At 40.7% G+C, this 27609-nt stretch overlaps 1 protein-coding gene across 3 annotated transcripts; it reads left to right on the top strand.

The window, feature by feature from the left end:
- On the top strand, positions 1–27609 carry MYSM1 (Myb like, SWIRM and MPN domains 1). Of its 3 annotated transcripts, none has more exons than XM_014598701.3 (20): positions 1–109; positions 6487–6562; positions 6667–6737; positions 7932–8009; positions 8167–8193; positions 8540–8618; positions 10348–10446; positions 11225–12000; positions 13448–13578; positions 14500–14603; positions 15514–15591; positions 18663–18751; positions 19292–19346; positions 19435–19485; positions 20354–20428; positions 20964–21152; positions 21952–22084; positions 23804–23909; positions 24541–24595; positions 25601–27609. In XM_014598701.3, the coding sequence occupies exons 1-20, from the start codon at positions 36–38 to the stop codon at positions 25766–25768; spliced, it is 2514 nt and encodes an 837-aa protein (XP_014454187.1). In that variant the 5' UTR covers positions 1–35; the 3' UTR covers positions 25769–27609. The 3 variants fall into 3 exon arrangements, with proteins under 3 accessions (XP_014454187.1, XP_006267561.1, XP_014454189.1); XM_006267499.4 differs by having other exon boundaries at positions 24538–24595; XM_014598703.3 differs by lacking the exon at positions 1–109 and having other exon boundaries at positions 6486–6562; positions 6646–6737; positions 24538–24595.

Genomic DNA, 27609 nt, shown 5'->3' with positions numbered 1-27609 from the left:
GCGTTCTCTCGCGAGAGCCGGCGAGAGTGGTCATCATGGCGGCCGCGGAGGAGGCCGATGTGGATGTCGAGGGGGACGCGGCGACGGCGGCCGGCGGGGGGCAACTGGGGTGAGCGCGGGCCTGGGAGCGGGTCGGGCCCGGCTGCTGCCCCCGAGCCTGCTTCTGCGTCCACGGGCCGCGGCGTTGCCAGGCCTTAAATGGGAAACGTATGGGAGCCGCCAAAGGACCGGATTTGCTGAAAAAAAACATCGTTCACTGCGGGGGGAGTGCAAATAAGTGTGCAAATAAGTGTGCCAATGTGTCGAGTGTAGGTTGGCTAGGGGGGTCCTGCCTCGGGCGGGGGGTTGGGTTGGGTTGGGTTCGGGGGTCTCTTCCAGCCCCGTGTCTCTAGGTTTCTTTGGTACTGTGTGATTCCCTCCGATGCAGTGAGTTGTTACTGAATACGGCTGGAGTGAAGCCGCTTCAAAACGTTGCGTTTCCACCGAAAGAATCGCGGCTCTCCCAGTAGAAACCACGAGCGTATTAGGCATTCGCCCAGTTTCTCCTGGAACAAAGATGGCAGCGCTGGGGGGAAACAGCCTCTCTCTGACCTGGTAGAGGTCTTTCCAGGGAGAGTTTCTCATGGGAGAATGAGTGCCTGTACGCTTCTCCCTTTGCCTGACTCCTCCTGGGGCTCAGGCGGAGGTGAGTGGTGGAGAAATGCTTCTCCGCGCCCTCCCGAGACCGGGAAGGCGGGGGGAACGGCTGCTGTTTGTCTCCTCCCAGTTCAGGGAGGAGTTTGAGTGGTGGGGAAAGGCCACTGTGCCTTCAGACCAGGGTCACCCTGATCTGGAGAAGGGGAATGGGGGCGGGGGGAGTGGGGTAGGCTGGCACCCATCAGCTTCTTGCATCAGAGTCCTGAAGGCGAGGAGCAGGCAGGGGCTTTGCACTGCTTGCTTCTGGCCCCCTCCTCAGACAAGGATCCTTGGTGTGAGGAGTGTGCACGGGCTGTGCCACGCTGCTTAGTCCGTTTGGCTCCTGGGCACTAGGAGCCAGGCAGAGCGAGCAGACGCTGCTTGTTCTGGACAGGGATCCTGGGTGTGAGGAGCAGGTTTTGCTCCTCCCCCAGGAATGGGGGACTAGAGCAGGTAACCTTGGTCTGAGAGGCACAAAGGACAGGGCGTAGCTGCAGACTGAACACCCGTATTGCTTGATTTCCTGCAAACATTTCCAGCAGCGGAAGTTTTGAATGAATGACTGTTCATGGGCTCAGTTGACTTAGCTGATGGTGTTTAACATACGGGCAGTCCTCAGACTTACCACGCAATTAGTTCCTGAAAACCGTGTTTTAAATCGAAACGTTGTGACTTGGAACCCATTTTCCCATAGGAAACAATGTTATAAATGGGGGATTGGTTCCTATGAACCAAGGCCCGATACCCTATTTTCACCAAAAATACCCCAGAATTTTGTACACGGTCAATTATAGATGAGAAATATAGCTACATTAATGTATTTATATTGTAAATAGCAATCATTGATTTGGAAGGACTTCTTTGAGGGGACGTTGATTGATGTCTTGGTTGGACTTTTTGAAGGGTTCTTGGCTGGACTCTTCTTAGCAGTCCTGGCTGCAGGTATTTCTGGGGTCTCATCTGCTATCTTAAAGAAAGTGTCCAAGGAAGTTTGGACAGATGTTCTCCAGGGAGATGGGCAACGCAGTAAACTTGTTCGCTGGCGTGGCTTGGCGTCAGATCAAGCGTAAAGTCGAAACTGATGTCAAAAAGTTGAAACAGGGTGACAGTTTATAAACGTTTTAAGTGCGAAACGTTGTAACATGAAACATTGTAAGTTGAGGACTGCCTGTACTTAAGTAATTATTTCTGTTACTGTAGAGCTTGTTCCTTAATTTATAGTTTCATAGTTGGTAGGGTCGGAAGGGACCTGAGCAGACCGACCCCCAATTCCCTAAAGCAGTGGCTTTCCAACTCGTTTGGCCATGTACTTTTTACCTGCAAAACATTTGTGCTCATACCTCTGTCCCAGGTGTCTCTGTATGTTAGCTCCTTAGGGAGAGTGACATAGACATGAATACACGGCAACACTGTTTACTCGCTGTGTGTTGACCAATCAAAAGCTCCACTATCATTATTAAAATTTTAAGTTTGTACCTCTTGGCAAAGCACCTTGTTACCCCAGTTTGAAAACTACTGCCCTAAATTATTGATGCTATCACAGTATGGCACTATGTTATGAGTAGTTTCATGCACAAGTTATCAGCTCTCTCATATTAAAGACAAAAATTGATTTTTAATTGCATATTATATTTCACTTACATACCAGTTTCCATTTGGAAATTTTGGACCTTTATGAGGCAGTTTTTATTCTTGTTTTACAAATGGGGAAATCAAGGCATGAGGGTTAAGGGAAGATGTGGGCTTTTTGTGCTGTTACAGTTGAAAGTAAAACTTCAGTCTTCTAAGGGCCTGGAAAGTCAATGTGGGAATGGGGAGGGTGGTAAAATGAAAGAAATGAAGGGGAAAAAAAAAGAAGAATGTTAAAAAGAAATTAGAGGAGTAAGTTGAAGAATGTCTCATGCAACCTAGCTAGCTGGCATGTGCTCTGAAGGCTGTTTGCATGGGGTTGCCTCCCTTGGGGTGGGAATGTCACACCCCTGGGGGCAGGAGGGGCAGCTGGCTTGGCGGAGAGGTTGTCCACACAGAATAGGAGGGTGGGGAAGGGGGCACTGTATGGGTAACACGGATCCGAGAGAAACCTGCCCTGCAGTTGGCATTAATTTAAACTGCCTAAAGTGTGCTTAAAACTAGTTTCAGGTGTTAATGTGTGGACAGTCCAGGGGTTAAAAGCTCCAGGAGCTGTCTAAAATTAATGTGTAACAAGGCCCTAACTCCCAAGCAATTCTTTTGCCTTTGTTTATCTGTTTGTTTCACAAGTTCACTTCCACTTTTAATTTTCAGTCTCTCTCAGAAGAAAATTTTTACTTTTAGTAAAACAAATTGTTTCTGGCAATACTTTATATGTGTATTTACAGTGGGTAGGGAGGCACACCTGTTAATAAGGGCTCTGACATCTGCAAAATTATTAGAGAGGTTTGTTTTCTTGGGGTTCATTTACCCTTTATGTTTAGTGAAACTTTAAAGAATGGTTCTAGAGAATATATACTGCATTAATTTTTGGATTGGATTCTATGTACTTCTCATGTGAATGAATACAAGTTACATTATAGTTAGGGACCTATTGAAATTGAGGAAGCGGGCAGCTGACTTTGCTGGTCAGTCTTGGGGCCAGCCGCCATTTTTGTGGGCTTATCAGCAGGGCCCTCCCATGCCTATGGCCAATGGGCCAGTGGCCCAAAACTGTGGCTTGATTATAGCGGTGCATCGATAAAGATCTTCTTGGCAGATATGATAGCTGATTATTAACCAACCATATTGACAAATGCTGATCCTATAACCAGTTTACTTTAAAATGACATGAATAAGGTGGATGTGGGTACCTGATGTGGGCTCGGGGCTCTGTTCTGCTTCCTTTGCCCTAGGAGCCGTGTACTGGCTGCATGCACACCTCGCTGCCCCCACTGCTGCTGGGAAGGCAGGGAGCATGTAGCTGGCTTCCAAGGGGAAGGCAGCAGAGACCCCTGAGCCTACAGCAAAGAGCCTGCATCTGCTCTGCGCACAAACCTGTGGGGAGCACATCCCCCCACAAAACTCCCCTGAAGGGTGGGCGCAGTGGTGGAGAGCTGCCCCCCTCCCACGCCTTCTGGACTATAGCTCCGTCCTGCTTCCTGCCTTGGCCCTGGGTCACAAGCAGGACCGCTTGCAGGCTAGAATGCTGCCCACCTGCAAGGGGGAGCCTGCCGATTCCCAAGGGAACCCAGGCATCTGGGGACCCTGGCCCTGCGGGGGGAGGGGGAACCCAGATCTCCAGGGCCCTGGCCAGATGGCGTAATTATCAGTAAACATTATTAGCTGTAATGGCCAAAAAAAGGTGATAGCCCATAATGTTGTTTCCCCTTTTATCAGTGCCAAACTGATAGGCAACAGATATATCGGTGCACCGCTACTTAATTACCCTGATTAAACCTGTGGAAGCCATTAATTGACACATTATTAAGCAATCTAAGCATTTTATTAAACTTTAAACTGAAACATCTTATGAAATTAAAGTTATACACACCATGAAATGTAACTAATACCATTAACATACTTTATTAAATGGTGTTGTAAAAAGGAGTTTACTCAATGCTAACCTTGAGACAAGCAATTCATGCTAGGTTTTAAAAGTTAGCAGTCACCAGCAGCACCCACCAGCAGTCACTGCTGACATCTCTAGCTCTGCAAAGTGGACACTTGTCTCTACATGGAGACGGCACATTCGGCGTCCACTGAGATAATTGGAATGGTGAGGCAACATTTTACTAGGGTGTGCAGATGTGGAAACCAGTCACCGAGTCCCAAAAAACGTGCAGGCATCTGGCACTCTTTGACAGTTTACATAAGCGGCACATTCCTTGTCACGCTCTTTCTCCCATCCAGGGATTGATTTAGTTCATCAGCTGAGGGTCGCAGCTCAGAACAGGTACCTAGTTGGGGTCCCAGGTGTGACCAGCACTAAAAAAGAAGACAGCTGGTTGTCTGAACCATGGTGGCAGTGTTGGGTTGTACCTGTAGTACTGGTTCAGCTGGTTCAGCTTCACAGCTATTGCCTACAACAGGTCTCTTTTCCACTGATTTTCGTGTTGACAGCTTAACAGTTCTTGTGATGCCATATCTTTGACCTGACTTATCAAATCTATCAGCTTGTTTTGTGCACAGTGTATCACAACCTGCCAGCCTTCAAATCATGGTGGAAACTCTCTGAACTGGATGGTATTTTCACCACAAACTTCACTTGATCTTGAATGGCTCCCTGTTCCAGGAGACTGCATAGCTTAAGCATGCACTGTGCACCGGGTGTGATTTCCAGCACCTCGCTCACAAACTGGTTGTAGTACCTCATGTGCTTGTGGCAACAGACCATGTTGAACCACAAATTCCACCTGGTGATCTGATACAGGCTCGGATGGCAGTGAATGCAGTCGCATGTGGGTCCCCACTTTGACTGGCAAGGGAAATCCTGTCCCAGCGCTTACGGCCTGGATGGTGGTTGGAGGAGGACACCAGGCTGTCCGCACTGGGGAACGGCATACATTAGATGCTGCTTGCTGAAGACAGTATGCGCACGTTACGGATGACATTAATTGTTTTGGGCAGGACATCAATTCCTTGGAGCACATCAAAGAAAGCCTTGCACATATACGTGGCATTGTTGGTCAGAAATGCTGCGATCTTGTTCAGTTCTAAGCCATAGTTGGCGACTGTCTTCTCTACAGCCTAAGCCGTGGTAGCTAAATTGACAGGTGTGAGGTGGACTGGCTCTGTTTGAAAAACAGGCAGGTAGCTGTCTGTCCAGCTCCCAAGTACAAATAAAATATGTAGCACATAGTTACCTTGAGGGTTGGCACCTTCATTGGCCACCATGGAGAAGGATTCATACTCTGCCAGTGGTGATTTTGGGGCTGTACGTCTGAAGCAGTCACTGCAGGGAGACAGTTTTGGCAAAGCTTGTTCACACATGCAAAACTGCCAGCCTTTTGCACATTTTGGTTCAGGTAGTCCCTTAACTTAGGGCGATCAAGTTTCCCCAGCGGGATGTTCGCCACTGCAAAAGTCTCCACAAGGGAAAATGCTGCTGCTCACCTTGCCAAGCGTTTAAATCCTTTTAAAGAGTGAGGACATGGTCACTTGTTTCTTGCTCTGACCTTCAGCCTCTGCAGCAGCCTTTCGCTTGATGTGAGCCGAGGACTCTAAGTGTCGATCTACGCTGGTTTTCAGAGGCGCGTTGAAGGCGGTATAGAACAGCCTGCTTCCATCTCTGTGCAAGATCCCTGCAGGATATGGCCTTGCATAGTCCAGAGCTGAAATGTATTTGGCCCTCTTGGAGAATTTCTTCACACTGTTCATCCCTGCTCAATCCTCCTCAGGCTGCAGCTTGTCTCTGGGTGCTGAAAAGATGGTGCCAAAACCCTGTTGCTTACCTGCCTGGCCAGGGCTGGCACCTGTACTTGAGCCTACGTCACGGGCTTAGCCTCTCATTTGCTCTCCTTTGCCCCCTTCTTCGCTCCTGTGCTCCAAGACTTCATATTCACCCCCCCTCCCTCCCCTTCTCTTTGCTTGCCGGTAACTTCATTTTTTTGTAGTGAGCCCACCAAAATCACGAAGGCCTCTGTTTTTCACAGAAAATGCTTGATTTTTGTGTTTTCTGGAAAAAAAAAAAGCAGTATTGTGACTTTCGTAGGTCCCTAATTATAATGCTTCAAATTATGGCTCTTCTGACAAGGTACCTGATTTGAAAAAAAAAAAAAAAATATTTGCATTAATAAAGAGGTACACTTTTATTTTCCGATTTATTTTTTCCCTTTAAAAGGATTGGTATTTTTATTACAGAGATTATGGGAATACAGCTTCGGGCTTATTGCAAGATCACTATCTCGATTCATCTTGGAGAGCAGATAATGGCCTTGTAAGTCATTCTTTAATGGATAGTGCCTCTTTCTGAGAGCTTTTCATAGCATCTGGGTTTCCCCTCTTCACTGTTTTTAAAAGACAAATTAATATTTTTTCCAGCCGTGGACCCTGGATAGCACCATCAGTGAGGAGAATAGGGCTGTTATTGAGAAAATGTTGCTGGAAGAAGAGTATCCTTTCATTGACTTGTTTCTGTCTGTTCTTTGAGGGACATAGGAAAACCCACAATCCTGCTATGTAGTAGATATATTGTGGACTGATTGTAGAGAGAAGGGTGTTCACTGATGTTGCCTGAAGCCCTGTGATCTAGTAGTAAGATTGTGGAAGTGGTAGAGGGGATACCTGAATTCTGTCATTTGGCTACTCTCTTGTCTGCAGCTTGGTTTGACTTTAACGAGTCTTTTTTCCATGTCTTTTTCCATCTTCACTGCTGAATCCTCTTTAATACCTTATATGGATGTTATGATGATTATTTAATGTTTGTGAAATACAGTCCTTTACTCAAATGACTGAATCTAGATAATTTGCAAGGCATTATTTCACGAGAATGTTTTTCCTTCCTTTATGTGACAAGGTATTCAGCAGAATTCACAGATTTGTTGGACTCTGACAGGGCCTTGCTATGAACGCTTCTGCTGTGACCTTGCCTTAATGCCCACATCCGCACCACCCCAGCCCCCAAGAGAATGCTCTGAATGGTATATTGTACTACTTAGTATGATTTCTAACTTCCAGATAGTTTAGTTGTCCTGACCTTGATCAGTCTTGTGATTTATTTTTTCCCTCCTCTTAATTCTGTCTCTTGTTTTTGATGATAAAGGTCTTGCAGTGCAAGGATACTCTGCAGCTAGTTTAGCAAGCACTTTATGGGCTTTTGCAGTATGAGCACTCTTAATGTTGTTGACACAACTAATTTCAGCAAGCTGGTTAGATGACTGCATTAGGAAACATGGACTGCCTTGTTTCCCTGTCCTTTTTTCCTTTTGGAGTTTAGTAGTATAGAAGAAAACACAGATTTAAAGTGACAGTGTTTTTTCAGGGAAATAAATTATTCAGACTTGTATTGCAAGGTGTTTGAAAGGAGAAGAAAATTACTCTAATACAGTTTCCAAGTAAAAAGGGGAAAAAGCTATGGAGGAAACAGACTGGCTGACTTACTCAAAATCATGTGAGTCTATGGTGTAGAAAGTAAAGTAGGCATTCCTTCATTTGTTAGCTCAGTAACTTGTAAAACATTTAGTATTTCAGTTCTAGTTTTGAAAGCATGACATGCAGTAAATTATAAATGGATATAGTTTGACAGAAAGTTTACATGTGTATTGTTCTGTTTTGTGCATCCCAAATTTCCTTAGCAGAAATGACAGATATTATTTGTCAAATAAATCACTTCCAGAAAAAATATGGCTTGAACAGAAGGAAGCTGAAAAGAAGTCCACGAAAAGGTGAGATCCCTTTCAGGAGAAAGTAATGGTGAAAGATGAGACTTTAGGAGAAATGTGTTGATTCTTTAATTACATATATATTTAAATATATATGCTTGCTTAAAAGAACCAGAGTCAGTACTTAACTTTTAGTGGAATTGTGTTTTATATTTTGCAGCCCACATAAGAAAACAGGAAAGGTCATGTACGTACTTTTTAATTATTGAATTGTATTTTTAAATGGTCTTTCTGATTTATGTTAAGTTGCAGTGCATGTGCAAGGTATGCACTATGAAAGGTATGTTCATATCTCTTCTTTATTGGTCTTCTATCTCTAGCTATGTTGGATTGTTAAACAACAGTTTTATTTGTCAAGACCACTTGGGGTGAAATACAAATATCTTAAATATATATTTTGCTGTAGCACACATCCCCATCGCAAAACCCCCCATTACAGTTGGGTCCATTCCTGCTTATCCCAAAATTACTGCAAGTTATTTTAATTTGGAGATGAGTGCAAGATATTTACTTGTATTTACTTGTTCTTTTAGGGCACGGTCACCTACAAAATCAGCTAGTTACTCACTGAAATGGACAATAGAAGAAAAAGAGCTGTTTGAACAAGGACTGGTAAGATAACATATTTTGGTGTTTTGTTTTATTTCTGCACAGCTATCACTAGGCCGTCTTAATTGTTAATGCATTTTTATAAAAATAGCTCTGGTTTAAAATGTAAAAAAATGGATACCATGACATTTCTATTTCTGTTTTTTAAATGTTAAAAATAACCTTATAATGGCATGGCAAATCAGGCAAATTTAGGCCACGGTCCTACCGTCAGACTAGTAGTAGATCCACCATACGGTCAGGATGGCTTGAGCTGAGCACAAAAGTTTTTTTTGTGCAGGATCGCTTGCAGGTTTGGAAGCCAATAGTGTCCCAGGTCTGCTGTCTTTTGTCAGGTATAGTATTACAATTGCTACACAACAATTTAAAACGATAGTATCAATTTAGTGGGAGGTAAGTATTTTTGGGGGTCGTACCTTTTATTTGACCAACTATATGGTATGGATAAAATTAGATGAGCCTGTCTAACTGTGTGTTAGACCTGATGAAGAATGCCTTGCATTTGAAAGCTTGTTTAACTTTATCCCATCCATGCATTTGGTCCAGTAAAAGATATCACACAAAAATATCTTTGCTTCTCACATAATTCCTGGACCACCATGGCTACAATATGACTCTGATACTACTGAATTTAGTGGGACCCTGTTAATGGAAACTAGCCAATTCAAGTTTGGTGCTTTTGACACTACTGTAAGCTCTCTGGAGCTCTTTATTTTATTTCCATACAGGGCCTAGCACAATAAAGTCTCAGCCTGTTCAGGCTTTTGGGCACTAATATACTATCTGTTAGAAATGCACCAGGTTGTGAACTGGCCTGCTGATATTGTGACTTACCAATACCTTAGTTACTACTTGGAGGGATGACTGGCTGTTATGTTTTGACTTTTTTGCATGGTTTTGGTGGGCTGTTAAAGTGGTTCAGTAAATTGAACTTGCATATACAGGATTAAAATGTAATTTGTTGTAAAACTCTGCAAATACTTCTAATCCTGCAAATGCTTAATTAGCTTTCCTGGGATTCTTCCTGATAGTAGGCACTCTTCTCTGTATTGTGTTCAAGAGCGATTTCCAGGTAAGGAAAGGTACTTAGTGATGCTTCAGAGAGCATAGTTTCTGGCTGCCTAGTTAATAGGATTTATTTTTGTTTTTGAATCACAAATTGCTTCTGTAAACCTTTTTTTCCTGTATTAAATTGATACAAAATATGATAAATGTATTAAATATGATACAAAATAAGGTGACAAAATGGTGAAGGATGACACAAATAGTGAGGGGGCTGGGGGACATGATTTATGAGGAAAGACTGGGGGAACTGGGCTTATTTAGTTTAGAGGAGACTGAGAGGTTATTTAATAGTTGTCTTCAACTACCTGAAGGGGGGTTCAAAAGAGGATGGAGCTAGATGGTTCTCAGTGGTGGCAAATGATAAAACAAGGAGTAATGGTTTCAAGTTGCAGCAAGGGAAGTTTATGTTAGATATTAAGAAGAATTTTCTCACCAGGAGGGTAGTAAAACACTGGAACAGGTCACCTAGATAGGTGGTGGAAGCTCCATCCTTGGGGGTTTTCAAAACCCAGCTAGACAGAGCTTTGGCTGGGATGATCTAGTTGGGGCTGGGCCTGCTTTGAGCAGTTGGACTAGATGATCTCCAGAGGTCCCTTCCAACCCTAACTTTCTATGGTCCTATAATGTGTTAGAAATCAGTAGTGTTTTTTACCTCTTGTTAAACTAGGCTAAATTTGGCAGAAGGTGGACAAAAATTGCCAAGCTGATTGGAAGTCGCACTGTTTTACAAGTGAAGAGCTATGCAAGACAGTTTTTTAAGAACAAGGTAAAGTGAAATGTCTTTTTTTAGTTATCAGAAAAAGCATTACAACAGTATGTCTCTTTACATGTACTTGGAAAGAAAACATGAATTTGTGATATGTTACCATTACAATACTTTTACCTTGTAATCTTGCTTTTTAAGAAGACAACATAAAGTGTGCTTATCTACACATTTAGGACCAAAATCTGACCTGATTTTAAGTATGAATAAACAAGCAAAGTAAAAGGGGGTTAGGGGAGGGTCTTACCTTGTGTCAGGTGTTCTGCAGCCACTTTCATTCAAGAAAAAGCCGCCTCACTGTAATACCCTTCTAGCACGGAACAGCAATTGACATTCGGCCAACTTACTGTAGAACAACTTGTGCATGGTAAGTAAGCCCTTACCCCCCCCTTTTGCTTAGGGTATAGGTATGGACAGACACACAAGTTAGAATTATTCAAATCTTGCTGGCAGTCCTTTTTTATAAACAATAATAATATTTTTGATTTTACTGATGCTTGTAACTTGAGTGGATTATTTGACTGAAAACAGATTTCTCTTCAAATACTCAGAAGTTTGAACTGTCCAGTATAAGTTCAGCTCTACATACCAGCTGAAGTCTTGAACAATTTTTTTTAAATGCCACTTGAATTTATAATGTTGTATAAGCTCCTAACAGTCTTTAATGTTTTACTTAAAAAAATAACGATCAGAAAGCAGTAGTCCTTTTCATCTGTATTTCATCTTTGCCATACTTTGGGGAATGCTTAATTTTTCTAAAATCCATTTATGTTTTTATAAGGCAAAGATTGATGACACTGAAAAAGAGGACCAAAGTAAGTACAGCAGCACTAGCTTTCCAATAGACGATGAGAATGGAGAAAAGGCAGAGACTTGGGCCCTTACAAACCTGAGGGGCCGTGCAGACCCCAACCTAAATGCAGTGAAAATTGAAAAACTGTCTGATGATGAAGAGGTAGACATCACCGATGAAATGGATGAGCTGCTTGCTTATGCACCCCAGCAGGAACCTGAAAAGTTTAAATTAACCGATAGTCACAAGAGTCCAATTCAGGAAACTGGTGGAAGAGAACACACACGTTCTTCTGCACACAACTCTGCAATTCCTTTAATTGCAAAAGACCTTTTAAAGACTGAGCAAGGCAAGGTGGAAACACTGGAATTTTCAGATGTTCTGGTGACTTGCTCTGAGGAACAGAGCATAAATGGTGATGAATCTGTGAAATCAGAGTATTGGCAATTTAACAAATTTCCTGAGAAAAATGAGCTAGACCGAAGAGGAACTTTTCATGGCAGCAGTCAGTGGGCTGGTCGAGAGCTTAATGAAGAACAGAAAGACTTAGCTGATACTGAACTGCTTTTCCACTCTTCCCACCAAGCGGATGAAGAGAATCAAGAGGAAGCAGAGGAGCTTAAGCCACCAGAACAGGAAGTGGAAATTGATAGGAATGTCATCCTGGAAGAAGAGAAACAAGCTATTCCTGAATTTTTTGAGGGACGGCAGGCCAAAACTCCAGAGCGCTACTTGAAGATTAGAAATTACATTTTGGATCAGTGGTAAGATATGTATTTTGATTTCACTTTAGCCTCTTAACCCCCTTTTACTTTTCTTGTAAGTGATGCTTTGCTGGAGTTAGGATAGAGAGGTTGTTTGGTGTTGACGGCGCAGAATACTGCTGTGATGTTTTGGCTGTTTTCACAAGATTGGAAACAAGTAGCACTGGTCATAAGCAGATGACCCCTTCTCCTTTCTGCCTTCCTGATTTTCTTATGGAGACATTTTAGTGAAACATTTAAAGCATGTGCCAAACAAATGATGTTATTTATCCAATTTTTGTGTATTCAGTGCACTACATTAGACAGGGAAGAGAAAACAGAGCATTAATCAATGTACAACATTACAATTATATGGTCAGGGATAGCTCGTGGGGAAGCATCTGAGACTGTGAGCATGTTTCTGATGCACGTTTTATGGCTTCTGAGTCCTATCCTTCAGATTTTACTCGCACTGAAGCCATTCCTTACTTAGAGCTCTAATACATATTAATTCTTTCCTCTTCTCCTGTAGGAGGCTGGAAGACTAAATTTATAGCAAGAGTGGTCTGTATTAGAGCAAAAAATATTGAACAGAACTATTTTTTTAATTATTTTTTTCTAAACGTGGAGCTAATACTCAGACACTTGATTAATTTGCCAATGCATTTGATTTGAGCCTTTTTAAGGAACCTATTTATTGCTGTGACAGGATAATTTACCAAGTTGTTTGTCCTCCTGTGGCTTCATTTTGTTTTGTAATTTTATAAGCTTTAAAATGTTACTGTTTCCTCTCACCTTCAGTTTAGCTGCCTTATAAATAAATTATTGCCTTATGCACTAGGTCCAGGGTAACTGTAAGCTCTTGTATTTCTAAAGAAAAATGTGATCGACATCCCATTTCAGTTTAAAAAGCGGTAAATGTTAGTGTCACAAATTAATGTGCAAGAATCTCTCCTGTTTGTAAGTTGTTTGCATAAGGTAGGTAAAATAATTGATTAATATTGAACATGACAGAATAGTTGTTCGGTTTACCAGGGTTACACATTTCATGTTAATAAATTAACCACTTGCTGGCACTAGTCATTTTCGAGAGCTGTTTTATGCTGTGTCTGCTTTGTATGCATGTAGTTGAATGTACCTACGGTTCAAAAAGTATAATAAACTTTCACATCTGTGAAACTAACTTTTCTTTGTGGATTATATGACTGGTATATTGTTGCACATACTGTACAATCTTGCTTCATATGTATATTTTTGCATCAAAAAATGTTCTCGACTATTAGAATGGTCAGGGTGAGTGCCAAATGTGCCAAGTAGCAGGAGTGTCCTAATTATTCTGTAGAAAACAAATATATGAATATAAAGAAATGTTAAATGCCTTCAAAGGAAAGTTAAAGCATACTGTTTTTCTTACATTTTTATTGCTTCCTTTCCTTTTTGTTTGAAAATGTGCTGTGCTTTGTTTCAGGGAGAGATGTAAACCTAAATACCTGAATAAAACTTCAGTACGCCCAGGCCTGAAGAACTGCGGTGATGTTAACTGTATTGGTCGAATACACACGTACCTGGAATTAATAGGAGCAATTAACTTTGGCTGTGGTAAAAAGAAGATTTTACTTTGAATCTATTCAGGACTTTAGCCTTTATAAATGCTAATGTCTGTTATAGGTTAGGTAGTTTATACTTTTAGATGAGGTGTAAAATCAAGATGGGGGAAACCTCTTTTCAAAAGAGTCTTTTTGTCTAAATTTACTCCTCATGAAGGCCAGTCATTATTTATAAAGTTGATAAACTTTTTGTTACTTAAACCTCAGGGCACTGTCATTCCCTGCAAGTGTTTTGAGGGCAGGGACTTTTTGCAAGTTTATGTAGGACTGCACCAGGTGGTTCTACCATTTTGGGATCACACCTTTGCTGTAATATATATATATATATATATATATATATATCGATAGACTATTTGTTTTTAAGTCGGAGATACTCAATTAATAGATCTTCACAAAGAAAATAGGGTTGGGGGGGGTTAATTTTTACTTTTAAGTTATAACAATGCCTTCAGTCTTTAAATATAGATTCTGGTTATTTCTTGCCATTTCTTATGAGTTAGGAGAAATATACTTTATTGAAATGATACTGTGTAAATTATATCTGTGGCTTACCTGATGATGGTTTAAATGAAGCACAACATTTTGTGGGTGAACGTGATCCTCACCTGAGTCTGACAGTTTTTGGGGTTTTTTTGTGGAGGGCTCCCCTTGAGAAGTATAGTACAATATATCATAGTATATGTCATGGGATACAGTGTTTGATGTTGGAAAATATTAGAAAATTCACAAGTTAAAACTACCTTTTCCTCTTTAAGATTGGTCTCCTGAGACAGCATTCTTTTGCCTGATCAAACAATGAGACTTTTAATTGTGATTTATATTCAGTGTGATATCTACCTTTACCCGAGAGAATTCATGACTTGATTCAAAGGTTACTGAAGCATAGTGTGTGTCTGTTTTTGCATCCTTACAGAACAGGCTGTATATAACAGACCACAACCAGCTGATAAAACCCGATCCAAAGAAGGCAAAGATACCATAGAAGCATACCAGTTAGCTCAGCGTCTGCAGTCTATGGTAAGTCAGAAATACAAAGCTACATGTGACAGTGTTAGGGTGTTTTTTGATTTCCAGTTTCCATGCAAGGCATTTCTTTCTCTCTTGTGGAGTGTTGATTTGACTGTCTGAGCAGTAGTGTTGGTCTGAGAGAGAGATGCATGTGAAATACCATTCTATTATGCAGTTGGTTTCCAAAGTTCCTTATCCTTCCTGCAAGGAACCTTCAAAACCAGTGAAATTTGCAGACCTGCGTTAGCTGGAAAATATTGGAGTTTTCTGTTGGCATGTTGTTAGGATGCCTAATTCATGCGCTGTATAAATTGACCAAGTTTCTGTAATAATTTAGAGCTTTTACACTGATGACCAAGTATATATGAGATTTTAGAAATAACTTATTGCTTCATTAAATAAAAAGGCTTGCAAGATATTTATGTAAAACTTGTATATTGCCATGGTTTTATATTGCTGTACAGACAGCTTATATATTTGATTCATCAGTAGAATAAAATTAAACCAAATCCACTAACAATAAATGGAGCGCACGGGAAAGGAAATCCATAGCAGAGAAAGAAAGATTATCATATGCAAGGACTAGTTATATTGTCCACATCATTGTGTTACAACTCTGCTGCTGTCAGAATTAGTTAGGTTTTGTGGCTCTTTACTCAGATGTCACGCTGTACTTTTTAAAAAGAAACATGGAAAATCCTTACTGATTTATTTCTTGACATTTTGCCAAGCGTTGAGTATGCTCCAAAGTAAAGAACTTGTTATTCAGTGGGATTATTTTAATGTAGAACTGTACTTGAAATGCTCATGAGACACTAAGTGGTTGGTTATTGTTTTATGGCTGGTTAAGTTCAGTAAAGGTCAATGTTTGGCAGAGCACAGCCTGACGCTTAACCTGGCTTTTGTTGGCTTGTTGCAGCGTACAAGACGACGGCGCGTGCGAGACCCTTGGGGAAACTGGTGTGATGCCAGGGACTTGGAAGGCCAGACTTTTGAGGTAACCCTTGTATTTTTAAATTGTTCTGGTAGAGTTTAGTCTGAGACCAGATGGAATTTCATCAAACAGGATAAGAAACTATACTGGTGTAATAAATATTAAGATGACCTCATCTTGTGGAAGCAGCGGTTATGAAGTAGTATTGTGCCAATTCTTAGGTGGTTGGGCTAATAGCAATGACTGTACTCTTCTGTGTGAGGTGTTCATGCCATAGATGTGTACAGCCATACACTGTTTGTGTTGTGACTTCACAGCATGGCACACGGTTTTTCATTCTAGGATTTCATCAGTTTTGTTCTCAGCTGCTGAATTTCGAGTTAGACTTGCTTTTTTCTTTTTTCTTTTTTTATATCTTGTGCGGATTTTAAAATATCAGCCATGTCTAAAGACCGTGGCTTTGTGTAATATCCTTTCATTGCAAACTGATATTAATATGTTGCACAAGAGTGAGAGGGGTGGTGAGTGAGAAGCTGACCAGCTCTGCCCTTTTCCCTGGTTTTTTTTTAGCTTTAAGATAGGCTTTTATAGAAGGAAGGCTGTGTGCTTAACATGGGGGAGAATCGACACATTGGTGACATACCCAGGAGCCCTCCGATTTTATTTAGTCATTGACCCAGCTGTTGAAAGACCAGGTGTCTTTTTTTTACAGTGGATGGTTGTTAATAGCATGATGGTGTCACCATATTATGTTCATAAGCAGCTGCTGGTGTTATAGGGAATGTCATCTGAACACATGGTAAGGAAAATATTGCTAGCTAACAACTGTTGCTCTTCACTGTTGGTGCAAGCAGATGTTGACTGCAGCCTAGTAAGGCAAATCAGTTATAGGAGTGAGAGTATAACTTAGGCCTTTTGGGTTTCCAGCCCTTTACTTATTCCCCTAGGTCAAGAATGTAGACAAACAGTTTAACTTTTAAGCAGCAATGCTAATGCTAGCACCACCTTGGGTTGTCTTAAGATAGCAGTGCTCAACCTTTTGGCTTTGTGGGACAGATGAATGGGGTGGTGCTGGTCCATGTACCCACATGTCAGGATTGGGCCCTGGGGGCTTGGCACTGCTCCCTTCCCATAGGATTGGGTTCCAAGGACCTGGTACTCCCTCCCACCCCCATGTACTGGGATTTTTTCTCTAGAGGCTTGGCATTACCCCCTCCTGCTCCCGTGTGCTGAGATTGGGTCCAAGGCTCAGCACTACCCCTTCCTGTCCCCGGGAGTTTGGTGCCACCCCCTTCCTCCTGAGATTGACCTCTGGGGGCCTGACACTGCCCCCCTCCTGCCCCAGCATACTGGGATTGGGTCCTGGAGGTCTGATGCTGCTCACACCTGACACTATGAAGGATTTAATTATTCTACCAACATCATGCTGGGATCAGGCACCTAATTCAGCTTGCAGGGCCCAAGGCTCCCCATGGGGCTGGAAATTTGACAGTGGGAGAGAGTGGTAACCAGTTTCCCACTACTGAGCTTCCAAATGTGTGGGGAGCCCAGTGGGTTGCATGGCGCAAGCCCACAAGCCAATCTGGCCTGCGGACTGGTGGTTTAACACTCCTGTCTTAAGAGAGCCAAAACTCTTTAAGTTTTCCTGAGTTCAGAAGTACTTTCCAGTGCAGATGATACTAAAATATTTAACTGTTCCTTAATATGAAAGCCAGTTTTAACTATACAGGGAAATGTCTCTTGTGCATGCATGCTCTTACTGAGCTAATTCTACAGTGACTGCATAAACTACACATTATCCAAGTCTTCCTGTGTGGAAAAGTATTTTGCATTCAACTTCAGAATTTCTAAACTACTTCCTAACAATTCAGGCTAGTTATAAACGTGATTCTTATCGTATGCTAAGCATGCAAAAAGTGTTTTACGGTTGTAACGGAACAGACATTCATGGAAAATAAAGTGCTTTAAAAATGGCGGATCCTGCTCTGAGTTAGCCCTGGATGGATGTGGTATCAGACTAAAGCGCTTTACTTTAGGGCATTTTTGAATGTCTGTATCGCATCCCATCTTGAGTCAAGGTAGGTCACATTCCCCTGGCATCCCAGGGGTCCCTTGTTGCGTGGTTTGCTAGATTTGGCCAGTGCTCATCTGCTCCAGGCAGGCACTGGTGTAGTCCCACCTCTGGGCTGTCACAGAGAGGAGACAAAAAAAGCTCTGTCTCCTCTCTGCACAGCTGGGTGAGGAATGGGGGAACAGAGCACCTGTGCTATGTTGGCCCCTCTAGATTGCTGGTTTGGGGGAAGGGGGAGGGCTTGTGCCGGGTCTGTGGGGCAAGAGGGCTGCCTTCCCTCACCCCCCCAGTTCCCAGCTCAGCTTTTTGCTGTGTTGGGTAGCCCTGTACTACAGCTGTCAGGAGGTTGGGGTGGGGTGGGGAGGGAGTCTGTGCTGCATGGGTCCTCCCCAGATTGCTGACAGGGTGGCAGTGCTGGGGACAGGGGCCACACTGGCAGTCTTATGGGAGGTGTGAGAGCATCCCCCACCTGCTGGCCTCAGTCAGTATGGTCAGAAGGCTCTGGTTTCCCACCCCCGCCCCCAACACTGAAGAGCAAACCTCTGTTCAGTTCGCTCCCACTCTTATACCACTTTAAGAAAAGTGCAATAGAGTTTTGCAAGGGGTTTTTTGAATGTCTGTACTTAGTCTAAATGTTTGAATGACTTTGAATGTCATATAAGACATAACATGGGAACCAAGAATTCTCTTTGGACAGAGACAAAATGTGAAAGTGTAATTTTTTTGCCCAGCTGGATTATAGTGAAAACTGTTCTTATGACTTTAACTGTTATGTTTGCCTCGTGTATATATAAAAAATGCCTGCTATTTGCTCAAACCTGGGTTAGATTAATCAATAGATGATAGGAAGCATGTCTTGCATCTTCTGCCAGCTGAAGCTGTTTAATGCCTCTGTTGCTGTTGTCACATGATATATGCTGTTTCAGTGTAGGTACAATAACAAAATTACAAACGTGGCATGGTGAAACTATTCTGTGTTTCGAGATACAGAAATGTGTTGAGCTAGCCTAGCAATCCTGACTGAGGCACTATATAATTGAGATGAATTTTTTTTTTTTTTTAGCATCTCTCTGCTGAAGAGCTAGCCAGAAGAAGAGAGGAGGAGAAACTTAAACCTGCAAAGCCTTCTAAAGGATCAAGACAGATGAAAAGGTTTTTCTTTTTAGATCTGTGTGTCTATAATACCCCTTTTGGATAAAAGTAATATTAATAAGCTTGTACACATTCCACAATTTAGGATGTAAATTATTACTATGTATATTATAAAGTAGTGGTTCTCAGCCTTTTTTAGACTTAAAGCACCTCTCCATAACATTTCTGAATTTAGCAGTACCCCAGATTCCAGGAGATGTGCAAGGCCAGACCAGGAAGCCTGTTAGGTTTATGTGACCAAGGATCTTGAATCCCCCTGGGGTACTCAGGACCCCGGTTGAGACTCACTGATATGAAATCTGCTTTAAAGTCTGGATTTTTAAGGAAAATTTATGCTGCAAATATAAACTACAAAATTTGCCACATCATTCCTGTGTGGGAAGCGAGGTTACAGTAACTAAACAGTCATTCAGGTGATGAGCAATTTCACTGGTAAAAGAATTCAGATTATGCCCACCATGTCAGGGAGGTAATAATATTTATCTAAAGACAGTGCTGCTAACATTCCTGCCTTTTTTGAGATTTTCTTTCATTTTACAGTTCCTTTGATCCCTTTCAGCTGATACCTTGTTGTTTGTTCACTGCAGAAAAACAGGTATGTATATATTAAGGGAAAATTAGGAACATTTCTGCATTTTCCTAAGCTATCTATTTTATACCCATGATCACGTATATTGTTTCAGGAACCATTTCAGGTGAAAGTGGCTTCAGAAGCACTTCTAATAATGGACTTGGTAAGGATTTATCATTGTTTACAATGAACTGTGATATACATCTTGGTATTTCCTAATTTTCTCCAGCTAACTTCCTTCCCATTCAGTGCTAAAACCAATAGTTTGCTATTGAAGAAACTGGAAATTGCTGCATGTCTCTTTACAGTTGTGTGTAATGCTTCTGCAAATCATCTACCAGCATGAGTGGCTCTTAGTGCCCACTCTGTTTTCAACTGAAGTCAGCTGAGTCTGATCATTGACTTGCAATAAAAGCAGTGGCAAACCTTAGTCATATCCCTACTTCTCACAGTCTTCATCTTCTGTACAGGCAGTGGCTGCAAAATAGACACCTCTTCAATGTGTTATCCTTGGGATCATTTTTCTGTTTGCCTTGTAATCTAGAAGTTTGATACTGGCATATTTTCTTTTATGCCAGCCAGTTCCACTCTGCCCACTTACAAGACAGTGTTTCTGTTTTTTAAAAGTGATGATTTCTCCAAGTAGGAACATTGTGCATTGGTAGATACGGTACAGCCTCATTATTACAGAGCATGCCTTACATGAACTTTCCCAATGGCAGGAACCAAGTTTTTCATTAGGATGAGCAAATTGACTGTTGCTCTTATAGTGAACATCCTCTTTATTGAATTTTTTTTCCTCACTCCCATGGGGTTGTATTGTATACAAAACACATGCACGCCTAACAAAGATATCTTTACTTATTAGCTTTATATTACACTAGTCATTGTTCAGTTTTTTTCTCAACCTTATTAAGCAACATATGTATTATAATTATAAAGAATATTTCATTATGAAAATCCAAGATAGGAGCAATTACTAAAAATGGTTAACAAGTATTATAAATAATGCTTTTTTATTGTATCTTCAGCACTCGCATGTTTCTATGGCAGAAGTAATAGGCTTGTTAGGAGGAAGATACTCTGAGGCTGATAGAATTGTTGAAGTAAGTTTTTATGGTATATTTATTTTTCATTTTATTAAAAGAATAGGTTAAATGTCTTTGTGTTTAACAGTACCTGTTATTTGCATCTATAGAGGAAGTAGCATTCCACAGATTACTGAACTTAGTTTTAAAACCGATTTGAAATTCAGAAGTCAGTTATTGTAATCTTGAAATTACATGAATTTTTGAGGCAAGGATATTTTATGGTAATTTCTTTTATTAGACCAACCGGTTAGATGGGATAGCTATAACGTATATCAGAATGTCTTGCATTCAAAAGCTTATCTATTTCCTATCCCATTTACACAGTTGGTCCAATAAAAGATATCACTCTAAGAAACCCTTGCCTCTTGTATAATTTCTGGATCTTTATGGCTACAACATCACTCTTATGCTCCTTTGCATTTTTAATTAATTTACAGAATACCTAGTTGTCTTTTCTCCTCCTCTTCCCTAAGAAATCTAGTGCTTAACACTGATTGGATTTAAATGTGCCTCTTGTTCCCATTTACGCATATGAGGATGTTGTTTACAGATTTGTGCAGCTGAACCATGCAATAGCCTAAGTACAGGACTACAGTGTGAGATGGATCCAGTATCTCAAACGCAGGCTTCAGAAACGTTGGCTGTTAGAGGATACAGTGTTATTGGGTGGTATCACTCTCACCCTGCCTTTGACCCTAATCCTTCAATCCGAGATATTGATACTCAAGCTAAATATCAGGTAGGTATTCTGTGCATATTTTAAAATGTATCTATTTAATATGGATCAATACAATAATGGATATGGCTTCAACATTTGGAAACTGTTTAGGTTGTACACTGATTTGTGGCTTTCAGGGCACTAGGATTATTCATTTAATTGAAGCTGAGTAATAAAATGAGGGTAAATACAGGCTACATTTTTACATATGCATGATTTAATCGGTCTTCCAGATTTTTAAGGGTATACCAGTGTTCCTACCTTGTACTCTCTGTGTGTGTGTGTGTGTGTGTGTGTGTGTGTGTGTGTGTGTGTGTGTGTGTGTGTGTGTGTGTGTGTGTGTGTGTGTGTGTGTGGAGGAATGGAGGCTGTCCAAGACTTACCATCTCTCTTTCAGACCATTGAGACAGCATCCAAAGGCCAGTCCAAGTCCAGATGTTCAGTGCCTCAATGGTTGTAGCTTCTGCCCTAGAGCAACAGATAAGAAAAGAACTGTTGCTGATTGCCTGGTGTCTCAGAAATGGCATGTTTCTGTCAAGGTGATGTCCCTTAGCCTTTCTCCAACCTAGGAGTTACCCACAAGGCAATGGAGGCTAGGGTTTTGAGGCACCCTGTACTCACCTTGGTCTGGAGGTTGCAACATTATGTTATTTTATAGGACCTACCCCACCATGAGTGGTACCACCAGGCCTTCCATTCAGTTTATGGTCAGACCCATACTGTGTGTGTGTGTCTAAATAAATAAAAATAATAAGTATTTATACTGCATTTAGAAAGTATTAAGTAGTTATTTTATTTATTTTTTCCCTTTTTTCTTTAGAGTTATTTCTCCAGAGGTGGTGCAATGTTCATTGGAATGATCATAAGTCCTTATAACAGAAATAATCCACTTCCATATTCCCAAATTACTTGTCTCGTTATTAGCGATGAGATTAGTTCCGATGGCTCCTACCGTAAGTATCTGAACCTATGCCCCTTTCTACAGGTCTCTTAATGCTTTGGGATTTAACTTTATACATTTAAACTAGGCTTAAAGTCTCTTTGATCTTTGAAGCTAGCAAATTTTCCAGATAATGGAAGCCATTTAAATTATTAGTTATTTTTGTAATCTTAATTTTCACTTAAAAATTAATAGTTCGGTACCTTCGTGGATGTGCAGAAACCCTACCAAATGTAAAAAGGTGTACGGTTGTCTTCCTGACTGCATACTGACATCTTTAAGGGAAACAGATAGTCTACCTGGACACTTCCTGAGTACTCTGGGCAGAGTGTGGATCACTTGGTGATCCTTGAGTACTCTGCTGACAGTCTTACCTGGCACAGTCCTGCCACCTTGACTTTCTTGTGACTTGGAGTTAAAGTACTTGTTTAGGCTGCTTGGCCTCAGTAGCTCTCTTCCGTTTCTCAGGTGATTCGGTAGATAGCTTCACGTGGCAGATTGGTACAGGAAGCAATAACCTTCATCCAGAGTGTTATTTGCTAGCCTTTTGGAAATTTTAATTATAAGGAATTTACAGAATGTTAACAATGGAGATGGAAATCCCAAACATAGATGGTTATTTTAAAGAAAAAACGACTCCTGTGTTAATTTAAAAATCACAACATTTGGTACATAATATATTTTTGAAGTCATTTATGGAACTTCAGTGACTGATTCCACATGGGTCAGTGAAAGTTCTCTAATAACTGAAATTTTCCACATTTAACTGCTTGTAGCCTCTGTAAAGCAGGGAAAGTAATTTCATTTCAAAGCCAATGAACAGAAATTGGAGTTCCTCATCCATCATAGGTGTTTTAATTATGCGTTATCCTACTGTTGAAAATCCACTTTGCACTGGTTTGAACATTTTTCATATCTGCAATATTTTCAGATAGTAAATTGTAACAGTTGTCTTTTATCTTTCAAGGTGTTGACAGAAAGCAGGTGAATCAGATCATTATGTTCTTATGGTTTTGAGAAGACTTGTATTTAATGACTTTCTCTCTGGAATTTATCTTCTTTCTTTTTGGACATGTGGCCTACTAATAAGTCTCCTCCGTTCTTTATAGGTCACTACCTTCATTTGCTAATCTTTTACATATAACCTCAGTAATTTGAATACATGCTTTAAAACTGAATTTTTTCTTCTGGATATTTTTAAAGGCATCATATTTCTGGTGCCTTCAAAGATATCAAGACCCACCTCCCCTAAATTTAGAGTAGTGTCACTATACTGACAATCTTACACAGCAAAAGAAACTAAATGTTGATGGGGTTTTTTTTGGTTTTATACTCTCTATATATGCCACTGAGACACTGGCAAAGGTATGAGACATATAACTTAAGTATGGGAAATTGGCAATTTAAATTATAACGTTTACTTAGTTTTGCAGTTTTCCTTTCTCAGAATTTTTCATTTTGTCAGTCGGTGTGGCAAGGTTTAATTCAAAATAAAATATATTTGTTATAATCTGTCAGTGTTCAGTTTTCTGCTGAATTTAAATTTAGAGCCTAAACTATTTCTTGATGTCTCTAACTCTTTAGTATTTGCAGCTACCAGGTTTCCAAGTTATTTGCGGTAACAAGCCTAAGTAAAGAATGGACAGTTGAAAGAAAGAATATTGCTTCCAGGTTTAAAGAGAGTGCTGGATGTAAAAGAAAAAAATGATAATCTTATTTTAATGCATTACAGGTCTCCCCTACAAGTTTGAAATACAGCAGATGTTGGATGAACCTCAGTGGGAATTAGTGTTTGAAAAAACAAGATGGATCATCGAAAAATACCGGCTCTCACATAGGTGTGTGACTGCTGATAACAGGGGTGGGTGCTCAAATTACCGTCCACAGGCCAAACGTGGCCCACGGAGCCTTGGATTCCAGCCTGCAGGGCTCCCAACACCTTGGGAAATTTGGCGGCAGGGGAGCAATGGCAGTCCGGCCCCCCTCCCCCCGGCCAAAAAAAAATTACAAACCCTGCAGGGGGGGCCAGGACCCTCCCCCACACAGCCAGATTGGAGCCATTCCATGCCCCCTTTCCTTCGTAGCCAGGTTGGGGCTGGGCTGCACCCCCTTCTCCCTGCAGGGCTGGGCCATGCACCTTTCCTCCCATAGGCCATTGTGGCCCCCCCCTGTCCTGACTCACGGGACTAGATAGGGGCTGGGCCACAGCCCCTCCCCACCATAGAGCCACGTTGGAGCAGGACCAAGCCCCCTTTCACCATGCAGCTGGATTGGGGCCAGGCTCTGTCCCCCTTCCCCCTCTGACTGGCTGGATGGGGCCCTGCCAGATCCTGCCTGTGGAGGGATCAGACACAGTAAAAAACATTTTAAAAAGTTTGAGCACCACTGGCTTACAGCATTGCTTTTAAGATGAGCTAAATTGCAACTTTTATGTATGATCCAGTGATCTTGTATTTCTTCCAACAGTAGTGTCCCCATGGATAAAATCTTTCACAGAGATTCTGACCTGACCTGTTTGCAGAAAGTAAGTATTTTGACTTTTAAAAATATTACTTTGAGTTACCTTAAACCATCTAAAGTTGTAACCAGGAAGTCACAGCTTTAGGCCAGTTGCAATAAATAAATAAGAAGCTCTATTTTACTATAACGAGAATGAGGTTGGCTTGATATTTCCAAATTTGCTGTTTATTGCTGAGGTCAATGATTAAAGCCATATTTAAAGTATTGACTTTAAGTTGGTAATAGGAAAAGAGCAAATTGTGGTCTTTTCTGTGTTTGACTGCTGTTAGGATCAGCAAGAATTTTATGCATGTTGAGAGAAGAATAAACTCCTACATCTTCGTTCTGCCGTTTTAAAGTGGTGTTGCACCATGTTTTGCATGCATAAGTGAGATTTTTAATTTTCCAGTCCATGTAATCATCTTTATGACATTCTAAATAACTAAAGCTGTAACATTAATTGCACAAACGAGACAGAAAATTTGCCCAAAGCAAAAAAGCACATAAACAGCAGACATACACAATAATTGTATACCCTTATTTTCCTCCCGACATTACTTGTAGATTTAAGTAGGTTATGAACAAACTGAACTGGTAGAAAGATCTTAACCACAAATTATACAATAGTTAAATTCAAATGACTCTTGTGCGTTGTATATTTTCTGTAGAATATATATCCTTTACTGCCAATGAGATTATTTTAGCCTTGTACTTCATAGCCAAACATTTTAGCACAAGCTGATTGCCAACTGAGACCATGAAGAATTTTTCTTCATGGCATAAAGCTATGTTTTGCTTTCCTCCAAAGGAACAGCAGGCAGCTGTTAAGAGTCAGGACCTGTAAATAAGGGAATCACTGGTCTGTTTTGCTAGGAAAAGTCCTAGATATGCTTTAAATTGCAGTCTGCAAACCTGCTAATGAATTAAGGTTTATTCTTAGAGTATTTATCAACTACTGCTTCTCTGGGGGTTTCTTCCTCCTTGACTTGGTTTCTGAATTTGAAAATACTACTTTTCTTTTTTAAACCAGCTTTTGGAGTGCATGAGGAAGACTCTGGGCAAGGTAACCAACTGCTTCATTGCTGAAGAATTCTTGACTCAAATAGAAAACTTGTTCCTTTCCAGCTACAAAAGTGAGAAGCAGAATGATGCAGCTGATGAAAGCAAGAGCATGTGTCCAAATGAATTGCTAATGTGATGCCTTTGTCAAAGTGGAAATTTCAGTTGTTTGGACTCTTCCCCGTTGTTTCAGCTTTTTCAACGTTGTCTTGGTTGACAATAATAGTGATCGAATCTGGTGTCTCTGAAGTGTGACTGTTTCAAGACATTTTGGAAACTGCTAGCAAAAATATTTTGATTTCCATATGAAACTTTTAATATTTCCAGTCAGAAAAATAATCAGGTAGTATTGTACACTTTATAACTACTATTTAGGAGGGACACGAGCCAAAATAAAGAGTATTATGCTTCAGTCCTTACTGGAGAGAGTCCCCCCTCTCTCAATGATTTGGTGTCAAATTTCTCTCTTTTCTATTGTTAAATACACAGGTATTACATTTGGAGTGAGATGTGTGCATCAGGGGAAAGACATTTGCTTTGTGTGCTCTAATTTTGGGTAATTCCATGGACAGGAATGGTAACCACTTCATTGAGAAGTTTTGTTCTCTGGCTGATTTTCCCCCCCCCCCCCCTTCCCCCCACAACTTTCCTGCTCTCTACTCTTATATTTATCCTCTGCTTAATCCAGTTCATTGTTCTTCTCTGAGCTGTTACACACAACTGTTTTCTAGTAGATCGTTATGATTTGTCACTTCTGGCTGCCAGTGTTTCCAGTGGAAACAATAACTCCTGCTTTATCACAGGTTGTAGTCTATCTGGTCTTCTGTATTACAGGGAGATAGTATTACCTTGTTCTATCAGATCATCATGATCTCTCTTTTAGCCGCCAGTGTTTCCTATGGAAGCAATAGGTCCTGATTACTACAGGTTGCTACCATATGGCAAAATCTAGTGCCATATTGTGACAGCCAGAATGTTTGTCTGAAAAAAAAATTAAGGTGTATGCCTTTTGTATTCATATACATTCGGTGTTCAAAAATGCAGTTTAAGTAGTACGTGCGCTATTCATATCAGCTTTTGCCATAATTTTGTACAAAGGATTATCTTTGTGTATATTAGAACTATATAAGCAGATTTGATTTATATAGAAAAAAGTTTCAGGAAACCATAACTTCCAGTGTGTTATCAGGTGCGTGCATCGGGAAGTTTCCTTCTTGAATTGAGAATAAATTGTTGATTTGTTTACACTTACTATATATTTTCTCTTTAGAGAGAATATAGCCAAAATGTCTGACTTGTTTGAAAACCATGGAGCAATCCAGAGCTTTGCTTCATTCCTGGAGAATGGGAAATTCAAACTAGTTTTTATTTATAGATTTGGCTGTACATAAAGCATGCAATTTCAGGTTCAAATCTGTAACTACTTCTACCAACCCTGTACACTCAGATAAAATCTACGTTGACTTCTAAAAATAAATAGCACAACTTTTTTTGCTATTTTGAGATCACATTCTGGGTAAGTCTTTTCCCAGTAACGCGAAACTAACTCCTGCCACATTTTCTATAATTAAGTTTAGTTCCTTTCATTTCAAAGTGAGGATCCTGATTATAGGAAGATACATGGACAGTTTATATTTGGAGACTTTTTTTTCAGTCTGTATTCAAAGCCCGTGGACGTGATAATATTAGAGAACCTTCTGCTTCTCTGGATTGTGTAAATTTGCAGATAAGAGGCTTTATATACCAGAATGATATGTATAGTTCATTAATTTAAAAAGTACAATCCTTGCAATCTGCAGACCTTTCATGGCCCCTAAATGGTGTATATTGTGAAATGTCATCTCTGGTATTTCCGAAGTAAAAGTATTGCATGGCTGTCAATATCTCTACTGGTAAACTCTGCCATTTGCTCACAGATGAAACTTCACCTCTCTCGACTTAAATTTTGGAGTGTTCCATAATAAAGTATTATGCTACCAA

Source organism: Alligator mississippiensis, chromosome 5 (genome assembly GCF_030867095.1).
Source record: "Alligator mississippiensis isolate rAllMis1 chromosome 5, rAllMis1, whole genome shotgun sequence".
NCBI lineage: Eukaryota > Metazoa > Chordata > Crocodylia > Alligatoridae > Alligator > Alligator mississippiensis.
This window is presented reverse-complemented; position numbering and strand designations above follow the sequence as displayed.